The sequence below is a fragment of the Serinus canaria genome, chromosome 11, assembly GCF_022539315.1.
Source record: "Serinus canaria isolate serCan28SL12 chromosome 11, serCan2020, whole genome shotgun sequence".
Classification (NCBI taxonomy): domain Eukaryota; kingdom Metazoa; phylum Chordata; class Aves; order Passeriformes; family Fringillidae; genus Serinus; species Serinus canaria.
Genome location: NC_066325.1, coordinates 16,216,471 through 16,237,518, shown reverse-complemented (window position 1 = coordinate 16,237,518; position 21,048 = coordinate 16,216,471). Strand labels below are relative to the sequence as shown.

Sequence of the window (21,048 nt, the reverse complement as noted above, 5' to 3'; positions counted from 1 at the left end):
TGCCCCAAACCTCAGCTTTTCCTTGACTCCTACCTCAAATTTGGGCTTGCCTCATTCCTTCTGTTTAGGAGAAAGTAGACGGAGCTCTGGGTATTTTCCTGAAGATCAAACCCAGGGGAGGCAGCCGGTACCCCAGTGCAGGCAGCAGCACAGCACAGAGGAAGAATATTGCTCAACTGGAGTTGCAGCTGCTTGGCATCTTAAAAATGTGCAGGTCTCTGAACTTGCAGGGGTTGTGTCTGCACGCTGTGACACAGCCAAGGGTCGGGATATCAGGCAGCCCTGGAAGGAGCTGTTTGTACCTGCCCTTGGGAGCAGTTATGCTTCACATATTTTTCTCCTCTGCTTTGAAAGGTCACGTGGAAGAGCAGTATTTGTGAAGGGGATGAGTGAAGGTGACTGCTGGGGAGAATGGACACCTTGAAAAAACCCTGAGAGCTTTGCCAGGTGAGCAGAAGCTCTTTCTCACTCCCATTTTTTTTGGCGTGGCCATTAACAACATCCACAGCCCAGCAACAATAAGCATTTACTGCCTGGGCAGAGCCAGGGAGGGACTGATCCTGCCTCCCCTTTCCTCCTCCATTTATTTCCTTTGGGTTTTCCCCTTTGATTAAACTTCTGGCATGTTGGAATGTTTAATAATAAAACAGATAACTCATGGGAGATGATATTTATAAAATCTACTTTTTTTTTTTTCACTTTTTGTAAGACCTTGAGAGAAAACTATGTTCTTCCTTTTAAAATTAAAAAAAAACCAAAACCCAAAAAACAGAAGGTGCAGTTAACAAGTTTTCAAACAATCAATGTTTTATTTGGTTAATTTATTAAACACCTTTAAGACAATTAATTTTGGTCTGTACCCTTCTATAAAATTATTCAAGTTCTGAACAAACCTCCAATACATAAAGCAAAGTTACTTTTACCATACGCAAATTTCAGATCAAAATACAACACTCTGTTTTCTTACATTTATAAAACCCGGTCAAATACAAACGACATTAAAAAAGATAAAACACTTTCACTGATCCTTGGTACAATATTACAGCACAATTTGCACAGTGGCAACTAAGTCCTCAAAGCACAAGTCAAATACTTTAAAAAGGGAGCCTCCCTTTAGTCACCCAATGTTGTACTGAACACGTAAACAAAGAGAGTGCTACTGAATCCAGGAAAATTCCCGTGTCCCTTTTCATACCATGTGTGAGCCACAAAGCAATTCTGCAAGGGAAGCTACTGGTGAGTAACCAAAGAGCTTTCCTACTTCGCTGTTACCAGTTTTTGTGCAACTATTCCATGAAAATAAATGAATGGAGGTGGACCAGACTCTGCACTGGGCAATTTATGACAACTAAAGTAAACCAAGAAATGAGTGTTTTTCTAAAAACAGACCGTAAAACTATATTAAAAAAACCAAAACCAATACCAAATTATCATGGGTACAACTGGAGTAACTGCCTTTTGCTTCACCTTCAAGACATCTAATGAAGACACAGAGTGTTTTCAATTTTTGAGTTTGTTCAATTGCAAAACCCAGTGTTTCAGCAATGGGTCAAAGTGCCATTAGAATTGCACATTTTTCTTCAATTACAGAATGAATGGTTGCATGAAACGCTCATTTGGTGCTACACCTGAAAGCCTGCACTTACACTAACCTGTGAACATGTGGGATCTCCTATGAAACAGAAACAAGAACTAAAATTAAAACTACAAACATAAAATGATAAAACTCAAGTCTCAGTTGACAGACATTCCTGGGAAGGTCCTACTTAGCAAACCTTGCAGCAACACCTCGAGAAGAGAAAGTGAAACCAGAAAAATGGATGGGTCTGATGTGTCCCCTCGGGCTATGCTTTGCACAGGCAGTCAGGGCAGTTGTACCACAGTGCAACTGAAGGGTTTTTGCCTTTAGTTCTGCAACCCCTTCATTTCCCCCACCCCCAAACCACTGATTTTACTCACAGTTCAATTGTAACTTCAGTTGTTCAGTCTCATCTAATGTGAAAACATGCACATAATTAAATGGAAAAATACACTAATGGATCTAACTTTCCTCTCTCCTCCTCCCCAAACTCACATCAAACCCATGAGGACACCACACACTCCAAAACTTTTCCTACCTGTTAATGTTCACATAATCCTGACAGAAAAGAGAACTGCAAACTGCACAAATAATACATAGTTAAAAAATGCTCAAGTGTAAACAATACAGGATGGACATGGTTTAATAAAACCCTAGTGAGGTACAGCAAAAACTTAATTTTCTAATTTAGTGTTTTAAGTGCAATTGAAACGCTGCTGTACCGCCCTTCTGCAAACACATCTCTCCAGAATTAAGCTGCACTACTAGGCTTATTTCCTTAAAGCTACATACACCCATGCTATAACTCATTATATTGACTTAATGCAAATATTTGTGGGGAAAATTAATTTACAGGGTTAATTAAAATCTTTTTAGTATTCAAAAGGAATGATAGTAAAAGGATCAACCATGGAAAATATGGTAATACATGTTTTTTAAAAGATTTCCAATAATTCTAACACAAAACAGCAAGTATATTTTGAAAAATGCATAGAAACCCTGTCAATACAAAAATCCCCACTGAAATTACACAACTAAGCAATTTTAATCTAAATATTTTATGTGCTTTTCCTACAAAGGCCACTTTGACATACAAATACAAAAAAAATTTACATTTTTCCCCAAAATAAATTATTTGTTCCTCAATTAAAAATACTGAATATGGAAGCATAACAACCCTCTCTCATGCCAGCTGCTCATCTGCAGTGGCTATTTCTGAAGAAGAAAATCTCCTAATATTTTCAGTTACCAAAAGAAATAAGAAATAAGAAATGGTTTCAGCCTGTGGTCTGCTTAGCACTAGAAAAATCCTGGGGGAAGGAATGGAACAGGCTGAGCCCCTTACACTGCGTGTGCTGGGGAGGGAATGGATGTACACAGAGAGAGCTTTCCTGCTGGTCTCCCAGGCTATGCACCAAAATCCCTGTTTGGAATCAGAGAAAGAAATCGAGGTCAATCTGAATTAAAGAGAGACAAAATAGTAAAGGGAGTTAGGAGGCAGAAACTGTACGAGGTCCAGGGTGGGTTAAGTAAATGAATTCAGGATCACCTGGGAGAGGAGAGCTCCTCACGGGAGGCAGAACCAGGAAAAACTGTACCCGTTTTTAACAGGGGGAAGAAGAGGAACACAAGGAACAAATTTCATAGGAAAAATGAAGCAATGGGAGAACAAAGAACCTTTACCAGCAGTCCTGACCACATGGGCATTTATCACTGAGTTGCCACAGAAGCAAAAAAATCAAACTCACACAGAAGCGGCAGAAATGAAAACGTACTGGGACTGATTGGAGACATCACAGGGATTCTTTACTGTAAGCACCAGATCCACTACTGACTGACACAGGGAAAGCAAGACAACACCAACCCAGGGGGCACAGCAAACCCCAAACATCTGACATGCTCTAGGGCAGGGAGGTGCAAAAATAGTGAAGTGGCCCCAGCGGGTAAAGCCGCACTGAGGGGGTTACAGGACAAACTCCAGCTGACAACACCATGGGACAACAGGAGGGACACACATGGAGATCACATCATCCCGAGCCAAAACACTCAACAACCTGACCCAGCTAAACTGCTGGGCCAGGCAAGGGGGCAGGAGCAAAAGCAGTGAACTAGAGTTGATCTGGATATGAGATTCTTGGGCAGCCATTGAGTACAAGCTCTCCTAACCTTGGACCAAGGACTGGGTTTGGAAGGACACAGGAGCTGCACTTCTGTATCACAAGGAATTCAGCTCTCTGGTGTGCTGTATTGCATAGTTTGATTGAGGTCAAAGAGCATTTATGTCTTATTTTTCCCTGTTTTGAACAGAAGTAACGCAACATACTTTGATCAGAGCATTCCAAACCCTGCCCCCAAGTGATCAATCAATTAATTTCTAAAGATTTTGGAGTGGACACATAAAAGACAAAACTCCATTCCCACACAAAGCACAGAAGGATCTACAGAACATGTACACACATAAAAAGTCTGTAACAGTAACCACATCTTAACACAGGAGTCAGAGCAGGACAGCTGCATGCCACAGATGGTAAAGAACAGGTGAGTGCCTTTACCTCACCACACCAATGTGCCTTTTGTAGAAAAGATGGCAATATATTCTGACAATATCCTGGTAATTATCAAGATCTTAGATTTGACAGAACATTGAACCTTTAGGAGAGGGGCAGCGGTGTGATATCACATTCCAACACCCTCCTCTTACTTGGTTTCATGAAATACAGATATCTTAATTGGATTATTCAATAGTTGTTTCATTCTCTTAAGATACAAGAGATTATTTGTACTGTACAAAGTCAGACTAAGTACACTAGTTATCATTCTTATAATACATATTCATATTCTTTACCCCAATCCCACAAGATTCATCGGACTCAATAAATATGGTTTACCAAGGGAAAACTCTGAAGATAGAGTATCTAATGTGAAGAAATTTTAGCTTTTCCTTCTGAAGATAAAACAATTCCAGCTTATTAGGGTCCCACTCTGGATTATGAAGCAGTGGGCATATGAACTGGTATGCAGTTTCACATCTCTGGTTTCTCAAAAAAAGAAAAAAGTGCAGTGGAAAAACAGGTGGCCAGAAGCTCTCCAGCTCTTTAGACCAGCACCTGTGGTTCCACACTGCAGACATAGTTCCAGAACCCACAGTTCCATAGCTCCAGAAGTTTCAGATTTAAATTCAACAAATGCAAAATAGCAGATCTCCTATAACAGCCCATAAATGTTTACATCATAAGGAACAGTGTGGACTCATCCTTACCTGTGCAGCAGGGAGCAGCTGCAAGGCAAGGAATGATGCTGCTCCCCAGCCTTCCCTCCAATGAGAGGAATTTGCAAGCTCAGTAGAGTTTCTCCATGGCCCCTCATTTATCAGCTGTTTTCCAGAAGCACTGCAGGTAACACAGATACTCCTGTGAGGCCACCAACTGGTGGCTCCTCTGCAGTGACAGCTCAGATGAGTTTGGATGGTCCAGAGGGCAGCACCCAATGTGTGAAGGAGGAGAAGGACAAGGCAGTCTCTGGACTCTTTTCGAAAGGCTAAAGGACTCTTAGAGTAACACAACTGAGAAATGCTACAGCACTGGGACTGCAGAGCCTCCAAGAAGGCAATAAACAACCTGCTGAGATGGGACAAATTCAAACATCAACCCTTGATCCTTCCTGCTGCTTCAGACAGGGCAGGAGTAGGACTTTATGTGCTTCAGAGAAAGAAAAACCCTCCTGTAGCAGGGAGGGTTTAGCATTTACCAATGCCTAAAGCAAAAGTGATGATACGGATCAAACAAAAATAAAGACAGCACAAAAAGGACAACAACAAAGTTCCTATGCAGGACTACAATTCAGCTCTCTCCTCCATGGCTTGTGTCTACAAGAGCCTCTCCTTGGAGTGCCCAAGCCACTGTTCCTGCAATGGCAGCACTTGGAGCTTCCCTCCTCCTTCCTCCTGAGCACCTGTGGCCCCCAACCCTGGGGAGCTGAGCAGGAGGGGTCTGACACAAACCCCACACCGGGCCCAACATCCCAGTGATCTGCCAGCCACATGGGTCAGCGTGTCCCAGACACACAGCCACATGCTGGGACCAAGCCTGGGAAGATTAATATTTATGGAATAGCTACCATGATGCTAATGGAAGGCTCTGGAATTAGCAGGTAATTGGTACAGTCTGCAGAGGTATGAATAGCTCCTTGTTTCACCCCTATTATTTGTGCATGGCCAGTAAAATGTTTGCTACATTGAATTCAAAGTTAGTATGAGCTGCTCCTCAAAATTCTAGAGGAAGATGTTCTCCATGAAGCATTTCTTGGCTTTGCTTTTACAAAGAAAGGGAAAAGGTAGCATTTTCCCATTACATTTTGTATTATTAAGGCCTTTGACAGTTTGGAAGCCATCTTTATGAAAAGGGATGCTTTTCAAAATAGAGATTGAATACTCAAAGAAAAACTCCACAGAACAAACACAAGCTGATTACCAGCTTATATTGGTACTTTTAGAAGTCAAGCACAGTGTAAGGAAGTCCAAACTATGTCAAAATAGCACCTTTAGAAGCAGAAGAAAAGACACCTTTAAAAAACGTTTTCAATCTAAGCAAAACCCCACATACCTGAAGATTACAAAGAAATGGGCAATGACATAAGTTCAGGTATGGAAGGTGGGTATTGATTTGAACAGTTTTTCCTCTGCAGGTGATTAAATGGGGAACTCCACAGAAAAATATCTAATTAGACATTACAGAAAAATCAGTGAATCTCTCTATTGAGATAATGTATCAAGTTCACAGGCAAAACAGTGAGAGCAGAGTAAAGGCAGAGAGAAAACAATCTGATCTGTCCTTAAAAGAACAGAGATTTCTATTTTTTAAACAGACCTCTTCCTATTTAAAAGTCATCAGGACAGCCTTTCAATTGCTACTCTCATTTCCAAGTACAATAGTTACTATCAAGTAATAGAATTTTTTTTTTACTTTTTACAGCAGCTGCAGGTCAACCTTGGTCTTTTTGTACAGAAACATTAATTTAAAATGAAATTAAACTGTCCTTGGGCAATGGTACCATTCTGTCCTGCTTCTTGTCTGCTTTTAGATTTTTTTTTAATTGAAGGACAAAATGTGATTTAAAACAAAACAAAACAAAAAATATTTGACAAAGTGCAAAGAAAGAAAAAATGAGGTAGCTGGGAACAGGGGCTTTTCCCCCCAGGACAAGGCGCCAGGCTTCCAGCCACAGGGACACACATGAGGGACTGGGCTCCACCTCCAGCTTTGCTTACAGGTGTTCAGGTGATCTCTGACCTGCTGACAACAGTTTTACAAACTCCATGAAAAGTCATTTCATTGTGTACTAAGCACTGTCCCCACACACACTGATGTGCAGAGATGTGCAAAGCCTGGGTGAGCTCTCAAAGGTTGGTGTTGCCACACTCTGACCCACAGGAGTTGTGCTCCCAGGCCCATGGGCACAAGCCTGTGCGTTCAGAGGGAGACTGAAAGCAAAATCCTGTTAATAACAGCAGAAGAGAAAACACCTGAGGCCAAAGGAAACATCATGCATGGGACACCCAGGACCTGCCCCTGATGGGCTTTGGGGTCCAAACACTGAGGGCAGTCAGTGGTGGCAACTCCATGAGTTCTGTACCAAACCCAGCCTCTTGCTCCACCTGACACTCACAGCAAGGCTTGTGCAGTGTAAGGAGAATCTTGTACTGAACCTTTTCCATCCCTCAGCACTGTGTCTGGGACACTGCTTCCAGAAGCTTCCAGGAGCCCCCCAGAACAGAGCTCGCTGTTTACATCATGTAGCCAAGATAGGACAGAACACTCACCATGCATTGCAAAATGCAGCCTCAGACCATTAAACACTACACGTTTCAATTGCAAGAAGCAAACCACTCAGGTTTTGGAAGTCAAGGATTTAAAACAAAACAAAAAAAAACCCCACAAAAAAAAAGCTTAAAATTGACTTAGCAGGTGTTTCCCCAAGCAAACAAAAGCTAGAACAGACTCCTCTGGGTTGCTTAGAGAACATGGAGTCCTTTGGACTAGTTTAAGACCAGCTCTGAAAGGGTTTGAAAGTATTTCTTAAGAGGGCACTCCCTGCTTTCCCTTCAGAAAGAAACTATAGGAAGAGCTTAACAGAATGTCAGCTGTGTTTACCTTGATCACCTCAGCAGATACCCCTGTGCACTGCTTTGTTCACTCTAATAAATAAGCAAGCTTTGCTTTTTAATACATAAAAACAGTGAAAAAGGTGACAGGGATGATAATGCTTTCCTGCTATCATGTGTAAATTAATAAAGCAGATAAATAAAACCCAAAGCTTTTGCCTGTGAGGTCGTTCAGAAGAGAACCTCAAGCCCAGCCAAGGATCAGGTTTTTGTAGTTTTGTAGCACGCTGCCTATTGCAGATGGAAATTTAAACTTTCCAAAATGGCTTTTGCTTTCATCAGGTACAAATTTGTTCCACAGGTTGGTTTTTTTTTTCTGTTCTGAAATTGGCAGCCCAATAACAGAATGCACAGAAATGACACTTGTGAAACAAGTGCACAGCTGGTGGCAGGAGGTCGGTCAGCCTCTGACAGGGTTTAGAACTACAGATGAAAAAAACTTGACCTCGACAAAAACTGAGGTTGTCTCAGCATTAACTCAAAAGAAATGGAGGAAAGTCAAATAAATTAAGAAAAAAAATTTAAATAAGTGCCTAAGGTGGTAATTCAAAAACTCCCAGTATTAAAAAAAAAAAAATTAATGTTTTATGAATAAAATAACACTGATTACACACAGGGGATGCTTCTTTCTATTATTGTAATCAGACCTGTCAGCTTTTACCAGGGCTCAGAACAGCCTCATTTCATTATGCAAATTCAAGGGCACAGGTAGGCAGTGGCATTGAGCAGCTTCATGTACTGAAGTGCTCTGGCAGGTGTTCTCTGCTCAGAAACCCTGCAAAACTAATGGGCATCACAATTTATCCTTTTCCACTGAAAAGCTCCAATCTTCCAGCTCACTTTTCAAGATATTCAAATAGATTATTTCAAATAACCTCCAAATATTATTCTATACAAGTCCTTTATGTATTGCAAATACTTTTATAACTAAAAAGCAGCTACCTAGAATAAGTAATTAAAAAATATTATTCAGATTTGGTATCACCACTAAATTTTCAACACAATCACCTGTTGGTAGTAGGTCATAGTTTAATTCTCTTATTACCCTCAATCCTTTTAAACAGGTGTTTATGTAGCTGGGCACTTTGAATGGCTGTAGTCTATATTTTTAGGTAACATGTTAATCAGAATTTTGGGAGAACTGATTGCTGGAGCACAGCAGCAGTCAGACTGCCGAGTCACACTGGGCATGGCTGGTCAGAGGTGTCACCTTAAACCCGGGCTGCAATCCTTCCTACAGCAAGGAATTTCCCAGGGGAAAAAAAAAAAAAAGAAAAAAACCTCACACCAAAACCCACAGGGATGATGGAGAGCAGGTGCCAAACTTATTAATAAACTTCAGAGCACACAGAGGTGACCCCCAGAGAAATTGAGCAGAGTTTCCCCAAAACCCACTGCCTTTAGCTTTTACTGGCTCACCTTCCCAAGCCCTGTGCTCTTCTCTCACAGACCATGTGCCCTGGAAACACAGCTCCAAGAAAAAACAAGGAAGAGCATCAGAAAATGGCAAATGTCAAAAGGCTGGAGCAATGACGACTGAAACACAGGCCTGTACTCAGTCCTGAACGGGAAAAGGAAATACTCCTTGGGGAAGATGGAAATAGCAGCTTCTACAAACACGGATGCAATTAACACCCCTCCCACCCACCTGAAGTAGCCGTTTAAGTACTCCAAAGAGCTAAAGAGAACACAACCTTCAAATCCTCCGTGCTAAATTAGAGACAGAAAGGATCCATTTAACACTAAATTAAATATAATTCCTTGGAAAGCATTGCTGTGAGTGGCACCAAACCACACCTTAGTTACAATGCTCAGTCTGCCTGTGTCCCTGGGCACAGCCACATTTCCCGAGGCACAGTTTCATTCTGCAGGTCGATAAATGCAAACAAATTGCACTTAATCTAAATGGTTATAATTTTAAATACTAAAGCCTGTTGTCAGCTGCCTTTTATTATATACTTGCATGGCACCAGTGCTCTAGTAAAGAGCAAAGTGTCCATATGCATCACATGGAGTGAAGGCAGCTGTGAAGAGTAACACAAACCTGCAGAACAGCATTTAAAAAAAAAGTAGATTTACATTGCTTTCAGTAGCATTCATTTAAAAAAAAGAACCACTGCTCTTTTTGGAACACAGTGAATTTGAAGCATATCTGTATTTTAGTAGAACAGTTGAATTATTGTTATACGCAGAAGAACCCAAAAGTTTGGCACTTGTAACAACTTGGATTTGTTATTGCATCCTCCACTCTGCATGGCACATGCATGGTAGCAGAGCCCCTGCACAGCATTTATGGAACAAACAGAGAAACTGCAGTTAAAACAGGGGAAAACCTCCCCAAACCCCTCAGTCCTCTACTTGTGCATTTACCAAGTCATGCAGGCACCAGAAATATTGCAAAGCAACCAAGCTGCCTGGTGTGCTCTGGAGGGGGAGTTCAGAAGCCAGGCGGTTCAGTAGCTTTGATAAAACCTTATTTTCATATCAAGATCTCTGCTCCTGAAGGCAGGCTGTGTGCCAGGCACGTGCTGTGCAAACACCAGGGACACAGCCTGCCCACAGCTATCAGTGAGCTGATTTTCAGCTTCTTTTGGTTTCAGATTCACCTCTGTCCTCTTGTGTAATTTTGTATTAATTTGCCTTCAATTTAAAGATGAAGTACCCTCAAAGCTACAGAAATTCACTTGACCAGAAGCAGCTGGGCCTGACACAGCACTTCCACAATGACTAAAATTTAAGGATTAGCTGACAAAATATTTAAGGACAGCTAGACCTTGCTATGGCACAGCAAAACAGAAGACTTTTCAGGATGCCTCTTCGTTGAGTTATAAAACCAGCAAGGGAGAGGATCTGAAATCCAACCCTGACTCTTTAGGAATATGAGCATCTGTCAAGGCCAGGTAAGGAACAGAGCCAGGCCAGGCATGTGCCTCCCTCAGAAACTCAAGGGATTTATTTTATGAGAGCAACAGCACTTTACACCTTTGCTTCTGTAATCTCTCTCTGCTGTGCAGAGCAGCCACAAGGCTACAAGTGTAAAACAAGCACAGAGGACACTGCTGTGTGCTTACAGTAGCATATATTTTTTCCCCCACTTTTCCCCTAAAATTGACAATTCCAATTTTTTTCTAAAATTATCTGTGGCACATGAAAGAAAGGAAGAAACTTTTCTTGGAGGAACTGTGGGAAGAGGTAGAGTAAGGGGAGAAAAAAGCCACCACTCGTCCCATCTTCCACAATTCCTACCCTATATTTGGTGATTTTCTGATTTCAGTAGCTGGGGTTGGTCCAATTCCTCACCAGGGAAAGGAAAATGGATGCAGAGGCCCAGCCCAAGTGCCTCAAGCTCAAGCCAGTCCTCATCCTGCATGGACAGCTGGCCAGGACACACATTCAAACAGTCACCTGTGGAGGACCTGGCTGAATGTCAGTGCCAACTCATGAGCTGGGAGGAATTAAGGCCACTGTGCTAAGGAAGGACAACTTAAACAAGTTTCTAAGCTGCCAAACCACCTAAAACCACTGGACTGCAACTCAGAAAAATGGAGTTGTTCAGCCATCGTGTGCAGTGCCAGAGAGCAGGGACAGCTGAGTGGTAGCATTTACCAGTGAACCCTCTTCAATCTACAGATGTTTGCACATTCAACACTCAGCAAACTGGTGACCTCCCTCCTCCAGCACCTCTGGTACCATCACAGCCTCCTTCCCCTTCTGAAGTCAACCACCCCTCAGGAAAGAGAAAGAGAAGTCAGAGATGAGCTCTGCCTCTTCACTCCTACACCACCACTGGTACAGTCCCTGCAGAAAGGGGAGCCCTGGCTTCAAAGCCTTGCTCCAAATTCTGAGGGAAATCAAACCTGGTTATTGCACAATCCAAGGGATGCACTCACAGATCACAGCTGGACAGACAGACAGGAAGACACATCCCTTCCCTCCTGCACACATAGAGGCTAGAACAGCTCCTGGATCAGTTCCACAGACAATGCAGAAGGGGAATGGTCCCATCCCCTTAGGCAAGGCCAAGGAAGCCAGTTTTGAGATCTCAGGAGTGCCTAAATCTTGAGCACACACCCCAAAGCCCTGGAGAGCATCCCTGGAGACTCAGTCCCCAGTCAGGTGCAACGTGACATGAGTACAACGTGCTCAGAAATTCAATTTGTGACTGGTTCAGGTACAGAGGCTTAAACTTCTTGGTCAAATCTCACTGAGTGCATTCACAACATGCTCCAATCACCAGCAGATTTGTTTCTTTTATTTATGTTTTCTTTAAAAATAAAACAAACTAAGAACGCCTAGTGTTAATCCTACTCTAAGTGTAAACATTTGGTTCAGTAACTTGAACTGCAAAACACTGCTAGAGTATTTACTTGGGTTTATCATGTGCATTTATCACTTACGTTTTCTGGATGCTGAATGCCCTCAAGTGTACTGGGAAGCTACAGGGACTCGGGAGATAGCAGCTGGCAATATTCTGAATAACATTTTCGGAAGTTTTCCAAGCCACTTAGAAAACTGAGCTCAAAGTGAAACAGATACTTAGGAACATTCATCACTTTTGAATATGGAATCTTGGCACTTTGTCTGAGGAAAAAAAAATTGATCCATGTAAGATTTTTCAAAAAAGGGAAGTTTAACAGATAAACTAACAGCACTTGATTTATTTCACAAGCCAGCCAAGGATGGAAATAGTGGTTCACATTTCTGTAGTAAAGCATTATATATAAATTTAAAATCTAAAGACATATATATATATACACACACCAAGTTTACTGCAATGCATAAATATATAAACTTTTTAATATGCCAACTAATATAGGTCAGAAAATCGATGTATATAGTTCAAGTTTTGCATCACTTCAGCATTGTAAAAAATAAAAATAAAAAAAGGTCAATGGATTGGCTGCTGCCCTTTTCCCCAACCTCCCACACTCCTCTGCTCAGGAATCAGAGTAATTCCCCCACATCAGTGCTATGGAAGGACTGAGCAAAAATAAGTTTCAGAATGGCTCTTAAAGGACTATTTAGTGAAATACCAGTATTTTGAACTAGTTTGGGATCATATTTCAACGCATGTAAGATGATTTCAATAAAGATGACAAAGGTTTACACTAACACAACTGAGGGCAGAGTTTGGCTTGTCTGAGGTCCACAGAGTTGCAGAGTGGAAAGTCTTATATGTCGTTATAATACTGGTTGTACAAAGTCTCTTTTTCTGAAGGGCAGGAGGTATTATTTCTATTTTCCATCTTTCCCATTTTATTTCTTTTAAATAAATACAGGTTATGTCCCACCCATCACAACAACAAAGAAATCAAAAACTGAGGTAAAACTGTTCTACCAGCTGATCTTGACTACAAACAAAAAGTCAATTAAATATCACTACTGATGTGAACAAGGCTTAGTAAGAAATAAAACACAAGATACTAAGTTCTTCACTATAACCACACCATAAAACCCAGCTTTCAAAGTCAGACAGCAGTAAACAAGACTGTACTGTAGCACAGAACATTAGTAAACCAACTTTTGATCCCAATTTAAAGTCACTGTACAAATTTTTCTTAACTCTTTGTCCAAACCCCATGTTTTCTGCAAAATAAATATATCCTTGTCATATTTCACCTTTGTTCTAAGAGACATAAAATACACCTTTCTACAATCCTCAGTCTTAAAAACCATTCTTAGCTTGCAAGCAATCTGAAGTAAAAAGGAACACAATCTATTTAGTTTGTCCTTTTGCTCTTACCAAAAGCAGCAATCATCACTAACTGTTCCAAACATGTCTTCCCTTTTCACTTCAAGGGAAACAGCCACCAAAGCCCACCCAGAAGCGCACGCCAGCCACCTGCAGACCAGTTCATCAGGCTACTCGAATGACAGCATAGGAAAAAACTGTTTACTTCTTTGTGGTGTACTGTATCCATTCTCTGGGATGTATCCATATCCATTTCAGATTAGTCCATTTTATATATATTAAAAATATTTGTCAGAAGGAAACCATTGCAAATGAATCAAAAACCGTATGTACACACCTCCACCATGTTTTAGGCACAGACCTTATCTTTTGAGAAAGGACTAGAAATAAAAGGTGCAACGACCAACACCTCCTGTGGCCTCATGCTCCAACAGCAGCACACTAGGGAGGTTGGTTATCATGTAGCTTCTGTGTATTAGAGCTATCCAGTTCCAGATAGCACAAGGATTCGTATCAGTTCCCCGCAGGGGAAACGCACCTGAAAGCTTTTTTTTTTTTTTTTTTGCTTTTCAATAAGCTTCGCCAAAGGAAACAGATTCCCACCAGTTTCACACACAAAATCCTCCTTCAATAGCAAGGTTTAAAATCCAAATGGTTACAACTGAAGGTGTTTCCTTGATCTCCCCTTTTATTTTCCCCCTTCTCTCCTCTTTAATGTGTACTTAAGTTATTTGTTCCCGAAACAAGTACTGAGACTCAAGCTTTGTAAGCATTTAAAACAAAAACAGTTACCATACCAAAGCACAGCATACAGTGTAATTTTCAGCTGTAATTTCTCAGCTTTTCCTTTAAATAGAGCTAGATTATGGTGGACTGCACAGAACTCTTCCAGTCTGGTCCCCTGGCAGCACACGGCTCACGGAGAAGGTACGCGGATGCGGAACAATCCCTGCTGCAGCTGCAGCCGGAAGAGTTTGCAGTTGGCGATGCGCAGCGCCGCGCAGCCCGTCCGGCGCAGGTCCGAGGGGAACAGCGGCTTGGTGCGCTGCCAGGTGCCCGTGCTCCTCTTAAATTCCCTAACATAGTCATAGTTTGTACCTGAATTAGCAAAAAAAAAAAAAAAAGAGATGAAATGCTTAAAACTCACTGCAGCTTAACCACGGTTAACCACTAGTAAGGCAAGTATGTGAATGAGAGCAGGCACAGGAACACAAATCAGTGTCTGGATGGGTGGTTGAAATTATTGTCAAAAAGGAACTATTATGACATTTCTGATCTACTTAAACCCACCAAACTTGAAATTTTGTTTGCTTATATTTTGGAGAAAGCCCTGCTACACACTCATATACATACACGTGGCCACAAACGTCTTCCAAATCTCTTTTACAGAGCATGGCCAGATGCTGGCAGCTGAGAACTGAGTATGTCTGATAGGACACATCTACTGGGTTGGGACTGAGAGCCAAGAGTCACTATCACATCCTTATGAACCACTGGACAATGCCCCTAGAATGCAGAACTGCCTGTTTCCCACTGCAAAGACAGGAGCTACAACCTCAGGCACTAACAGGTCTTCTTACACTTAGATAAAAGCAGTAACACACTCTTAGTTTTGACCTCTTGCGGTCTTCAAACTAATCAACCAAATCAAGCCAATGCTCTCGGCATGGAACTTGTTACTGAAGAGGTCCAAAACCAACCTGTGTGGTTCTCTATGTCCAGCATAATCCCCTTGACCCACAGTGACAGAACAGTGTCCCAGCCTCTTATTCTTAAGATGTTCAGTCTCATCAGTGCCAAGTATTGAACATTTTGGAAGGAAATTAGCATAAAGAGGTGTTTAGTCTGGTTCTGACCTGTATCGAGATCTCCAATCACGTATATGCTGGCTCCAATGGGCACAGCTCCATACACAAAAGAAGAGCTAGTTGGGATACATAGGTTCTGGTCATTTAGATAAATCCACCTGTAAAAATAACAATTGAAAAACAGGATTTGATTTTTAGAGCACATTTTAAAAAATAATCCTGAGTCTTTTTGCAGCTGTAATCTTTGACTCAAAAGCAGAGTGTACACATTTGTTATGCAAAGGGAATATTGTACAGTTTGGGATAGTCCTGGTTTCTCCCAGCCAGGAAAAGCATCTGGTACTGCTGTATCCTGAAGTTGCTCAGTTTCCAGAATTGCTCCACTCATCTGTGTAATCTACCTATAATAAATTCTTCTTGCAGCCACACAGGGTGACCTTCTGGAAGAGAGCAGGCATGTTAGAGCCAACAACAGCAATGCCAGTCAATCTTCCCTACAGAGAAAATTTTAGGCAGTTTTGTCTTAAAAACAGTCTTTAAATTGTCTTTAAAATAAACACATATAAGTTTTAATGATCCATACTAAGGGAAAAAACAAATTGCTGTAGCAGAACCTTGTTACTAAGCAGTGTCTCCTCCATGTAATTCTTCAATTTCTTTAATAGTGCTTTATCAGGGACAACAAATCCTTGCCTGCTATGAAGAATGCAGCACTTGGCAATGCTAAACTTCAAACAAGGGATAGAAGACTGGAAATCAAAGTGGTAATGGAATTTGGAAAAGAAATGTCCTTTATCTGGAATTGCCACTGACTTTCCCAATCTCATATCAGGCTCTTTTCAATCCCTTTCCAGCTTCTACAGTAATCTTGCAATTCCCCTGTGTTCACTGTAAGTTCAGGCTCATTTCAACACTACATCAGCTTGATCTTTCCGCCTTGTGAAAAGCAGTTTTTCTTGTTGAAGCCTTAGGAAAACAGGTAGAGATGTACTCCTCATCCATGTGGGATGCTGGTTTATAAAGAGGTCCCAGGAGTTATCAGCATCTTCTCTGTTGTTCTGAAATAAATTCCTACAAAATGCTGCTGTACCTTTGCAGATGCTGTCACAGTTACCACACACAGACCCTGACATGTACAAATCAAGGCCATTTTAGGGGACTGCTCCTACACTTTTTATTAAATAATTTACAGAGAACATAAAGGTCTGAGAAACCTTTGAAAATCATCCCACATATTTTCATGGCCGTACCACATTAATTTGAAGGAAAAAGTTAGAAAATGCCCTCCCAGATACTGCTGATCTTTGAAAATTCTGCATCATCTGAACTCCTGATTCAGAAGTAAACCACTCTTCTGGCACTGAAAGAGATGCTGCTCCACATCAATTATCTTTGAGACAGAAATCAATTTTTAAAGGGCAAATGAAAGGATTGGCTGTCCATTATTTTGTCTATGCTGTACACTGAAGGATTAACATTCTGCACAAAGCAAGGAAATGGTTTGTAGCTGTCACAGAGGAGGACAGATGAACTAAGGAGAGAAAAGGAGAAGTTCTCTACACTGGTTCAGAAACTCTCACAGATCAAAACAACTTATACCATATTTCATTAGCTACCTTCCCTTACTGTAGGAGGAGGGCACAGTATTTTCATTGCTTTTTAGCAGCAAGTGACCTAGAATTCTGAAAACTGAGTAAGTAGCAGAGAAATACAGAAGGAAGACTGGATTATTATTCTTTTTTTTAAGTTCTAACTACAGGACCAGGTTAAGGAAGGGAAAAAACTCAAATCAGGAGTTTATCTACACTAGATACTCTGGGTTTTGGAGTTTAAATAAAAAAAAAAACATAAACCCACAGGGTGAGACCGAAGCATTTTCCTACTGTGTATCACCAAAGGACAGTATTAAAGTTTCTGTAGATGCTTGTGAAAATTCATCCTCGGGCTTTCTCAACGTGTATGCTTTAAAAAACAGGCAGCACTTTTCAGGAACACTCACAGCAGCTTTAGCAGTTAAAACTAGGAAGGAACAAAGACAGGAAGGGCAAGGGGTCACATTTCATCAGAATTTGACTAAGCTCCAGCTTAATGTGGGCTGTGCCTGCTGTTTGAACAGTATGGAAAAAACACCATGACCAAAAATTCACAATCTTCAGGAATCTGAAAACAGTCCTTGGAACAGAACTCTTGCCTACTTCCCTGGGATGGCTCCACTCAAACCAAGTCCAAGAGGAGCAGGGGGAAGGCAAGTCCCGCTGCAACCAGGGGCAGAAGTGATGGCTCTGAAACTGGAACAGGCTTCCACCCAATTGAAAAACAGAAGGGAAGGAATCCTAATTTCTTTCAGTCTTAAAGTGAGACAAACAAAACGATCCATCCACAGTGCTGTAGATAATGAGTGGGATGGGGGTAACTGCTTTATTTCCAAGTGGGAAGTAAATAAAGATGTGATACAGAGCCAACATATTCCAGACACGTCACCTCAAGATCACCCCAGCTGAGAAAGGAAGCTTGGAAATGAAGGAAAATCCACATTCCTCTCATCTGATAGTGCTGTCAATCAGTGTTCTCATTACATTTGCATAAGCACTTGCTTTTAATGAAATTCCTGCACACTGACTGGAAGTATGTTGCTAATTACACATACTATGTTACAAGACTGTTTAGTTCACTAGTTATAAGCTGCTGAAAGCTCTTCCTTATTTCCATGATGTTCCAGTAGCAAAAAGAACATTTTAAAGGATATTTTACCAAAGTAGTGCTGCTGAAAATTCTCTCTCACTTTTATCCCCCTTAGTACCTGCAAATATTTGTAATTCTTTTCTGAATCATGAGAAGAAGGAAGAAATCCTACCCCACTTACAGACCACCAGGGAAAGGCAGCAGTGGCCATTCACCAGCAGATCTTGCAAAGAATCCTTAAGTCAGCTTGGGCTGTATTAAATATTTACAACCATCCACATAGAAAAGAAAAAACCTGAGTGTGTACAGACATCATCCAATTCTCCACTCACCTACATGGTGCAAAAAGTGTATTATAAATAATGAACTCTGATAGAAAGTCAGACCCATCAAGGTCTTGACTAGGTATTTAAGATTTCCTGCTTTTTATGGAGTAGACCAGCACTGGATCACTGTGTGAAGGATACCTTCACATTTCCATGTTCCATTTCCACATTCATTAAATCTGTTTTTAGCTTGATCGATATTTAAAAAAACAGGATACAATGCACACAAAGCTCAATCTATAGACTTTGAAAAAATATCTACATCCTGCAAAAACCCTGCAGTCTGACATACAGCTTTTTCTATCTTTGGGTTCACTTAAATCCACTCATGCACATGACTCTAAAGACAGCCTGACAAAACATTTATTAATTGAAAAATCTCAGTTACAGCAGCACTTCAAGTATGAGAATTATTTCCTACATTACCCTATTCGAATTTCATGTGGATGCTACTATTTTGTCTCACTTCATTTATTATATTACTTGTTTATACAGCACAGCTTAACAGGAGTCTCAATGTTTATTTTTTTGCTAGTGTGAAGATCTCAGCATATCCCCAGTCTTTGAAAAGTCTGCGTCATGGTTAAGAGTAACAATTTTGAAAGACTCTGCACTGTGAGTTATTTTGGAGTAAGCTGCTGTCAAAGTAAATAATATTAAACAAGTCCAGTCCTTTAATCCAATTCAAGCCAGAATTATGGCAGCTTACATGAATTAATATGTTTATATACTGATGTGAGTACATCCTGAGACATTCACTCTGGAGTAAAACCTGTAACTCAGACACTCAGGCTCTGGGTGCCTGGCATGATGCTCGAGGCTGTGCTCTGGCAATGAGGCCTGAGGCACACAGGGAAATTTGTGCAGATGACAAAGGTGTGCACTGCTGCACGTACCCCAGAACCAACACCATCCCACAGCTGAACTCACAGACCAGAGTTCTCTGCATCTACAGAGAAAGGGCACACAATGGAGTTCTCCACTCACTTAAAAACAGCTGGAAAAGCCCACAGCTCACTACAAAGTATTGGCAAGTAATTTTTTAAAAAGTCACTCTGAATTTTGGTTTGAGACTGCTAGAATTGATCTGCGACACAGATCTCTGAGGGTACTGAAACTTGGGATAACTGACAGACCCTGGAGCTGAGTGCTGGAACATAACACAGAGATACTGCACCCTCTTCTGGCTACATCACCCCTGGGCTGAGCTGGGGCCTCTTAAACCCTGGGAGCAGCTGCCACCATTCCAACCTTCCCTGGTCCTCAATCTCCACAGGAACACCCCAAACCTGTGCCTTCCCTGCAGGTTCATGCTGAGTTAAGTTTCCAAGCTCAGACTGGGCAGTGGCAGAGCAGAAAAGCAAAGTCTGGTATCTCAGCTGCCCTCCCCAGGTGCCTCCTCCACCAGCTCCATCAGTCAGCTCTGCAGCCTCCCCTGCTCCATGCCAGCACAGCCCTCACATCACACAGCCAGCACTCAGGGGCAGCTGCAGTTTTATCACTGCTCCACTGGGATCCTGCAAGGCCTGGGGGATGCCACCAAGCAAAGACACAAATGCCACTGTGGCAGGTGTGGCTGCTGCAGTCAGCAGGTGGCACCATGGCAGCACCCAGGCTGGGCTGCCCCAGCTCCCCAAATTCCACTTCATGGAAGCTCAACCTGCATCAACCAGTGAAACGGGTTTGCAGCCACTGCTGAGGAACCATGAGCTATAACCTTCTTAAGAACAGAATCAGGCTAGAAATATTGCAAGTAAATCTGCTGAAAATAGCAAGAGAGAGAGGGGAGCAGTTCTTTCCACAGTTCTTTCCCTTTCAAAGACCTCTTGCACAACATTAATAAATTTCTGCCATTTCCCCAGCCTCCAGAAGGCTAGCAAACACTAAGGGAGCATCAGCAGCAACAGCCCCTCTGATCTCTCTGCTTCTTTTAACCAATTTAAAGGATGTTTTTCTTCAGCTTCATTTGATTATAGCTAGTTTAGACATCACTTTGAACAACAGAGAAGACCTCTTCATACAGAAATTAAAGTCTCTTTACAACCATATCTTGCAAGAAAATTATATAATGAATTTACATCTACTGTTCTATTTTTGTGTCCTTTTATACAGGTCACTGTCATAAATCAGTCTTGATCTTCTAATAAAGACATGCTAATCTCCTTCACTTGTCAGCAAGCCTTGAAACATCTGACCACGAAGTCTTTCTAAAATTTAATTTATGAAAGAAGAATAATCCAATTTACTGTTATATGCAAGAAAAAAGTCACTGGAGGAACCAAGCTTGTAAGTTATGACTGGAGAACAAGGTGACTAAACAAAAAATTCAATGTAAGGTAACATTTCTAATGGTTACCACATATAGTAGGGTGGATTCCACTACCAGAACCAAGAGTTAAGAAATGAAGTAATTGGAAGCAAATTCGAAAGAAACAGAGGGAGATGAGCCTTGCAGCGTGGTGAGGTGCCTGTGGGATGTATAGCATCCATAGTGTCTCTCCTAGAGCAAAAGCCTACATGGGTGCCATCAGCTATAAATGCTTGGAACAGAAATGCATCAAATTTCTTATCTCTAGTTTAGGATTTCCCTAAGCTGCAAATCTTTGGAGATAGGATTGGATCATGTAGATCCAAGTATTGGATCACAAAGAAATATCCTCCCTGTATGGAGGAATGTACATACAAACATTCCTCCATAGAACCATGGCATCATTTAGGTTGGAAAAGACCTGTAATGAGCACTCAACAGGGATCTGTGGGCACAAGTAGGGGTGGGGACAGCAGTGCCCTGCACTTGGGGA

At 41.5% G+C, this 21,048-nt stretch overlaps 1 protein-coding gene across 1 annotated transcript in view; it reads right to left on the bottom strand.

The window, feature by feature from the left end:
- Positions 1-776: 776 nt before the first annotated feature.
- Positions 777-21,048, bottom strand: part of GAN (gigaxonin) — a 39,990-nt gene continuing 19,718 nt past the window's right edge. Inside the window, exons 10-11 of the mRNA XM_009090744.4 lie at positions 15,288-15,397; positions 777-14,529 (exon numbers count right to left, since the gene is read on the bottom strand). Of these exons, the coding sequence (XP_009088992.1) occupies positions 14,348-14,529; positions 15,288-15,397 (292 nt within the window). The 3' untranslated portion in view covers positions 777-14,347. The remainder of the gene's footprint in view (positions 14,530-15,287; positions 15,398-21,048) is intronic.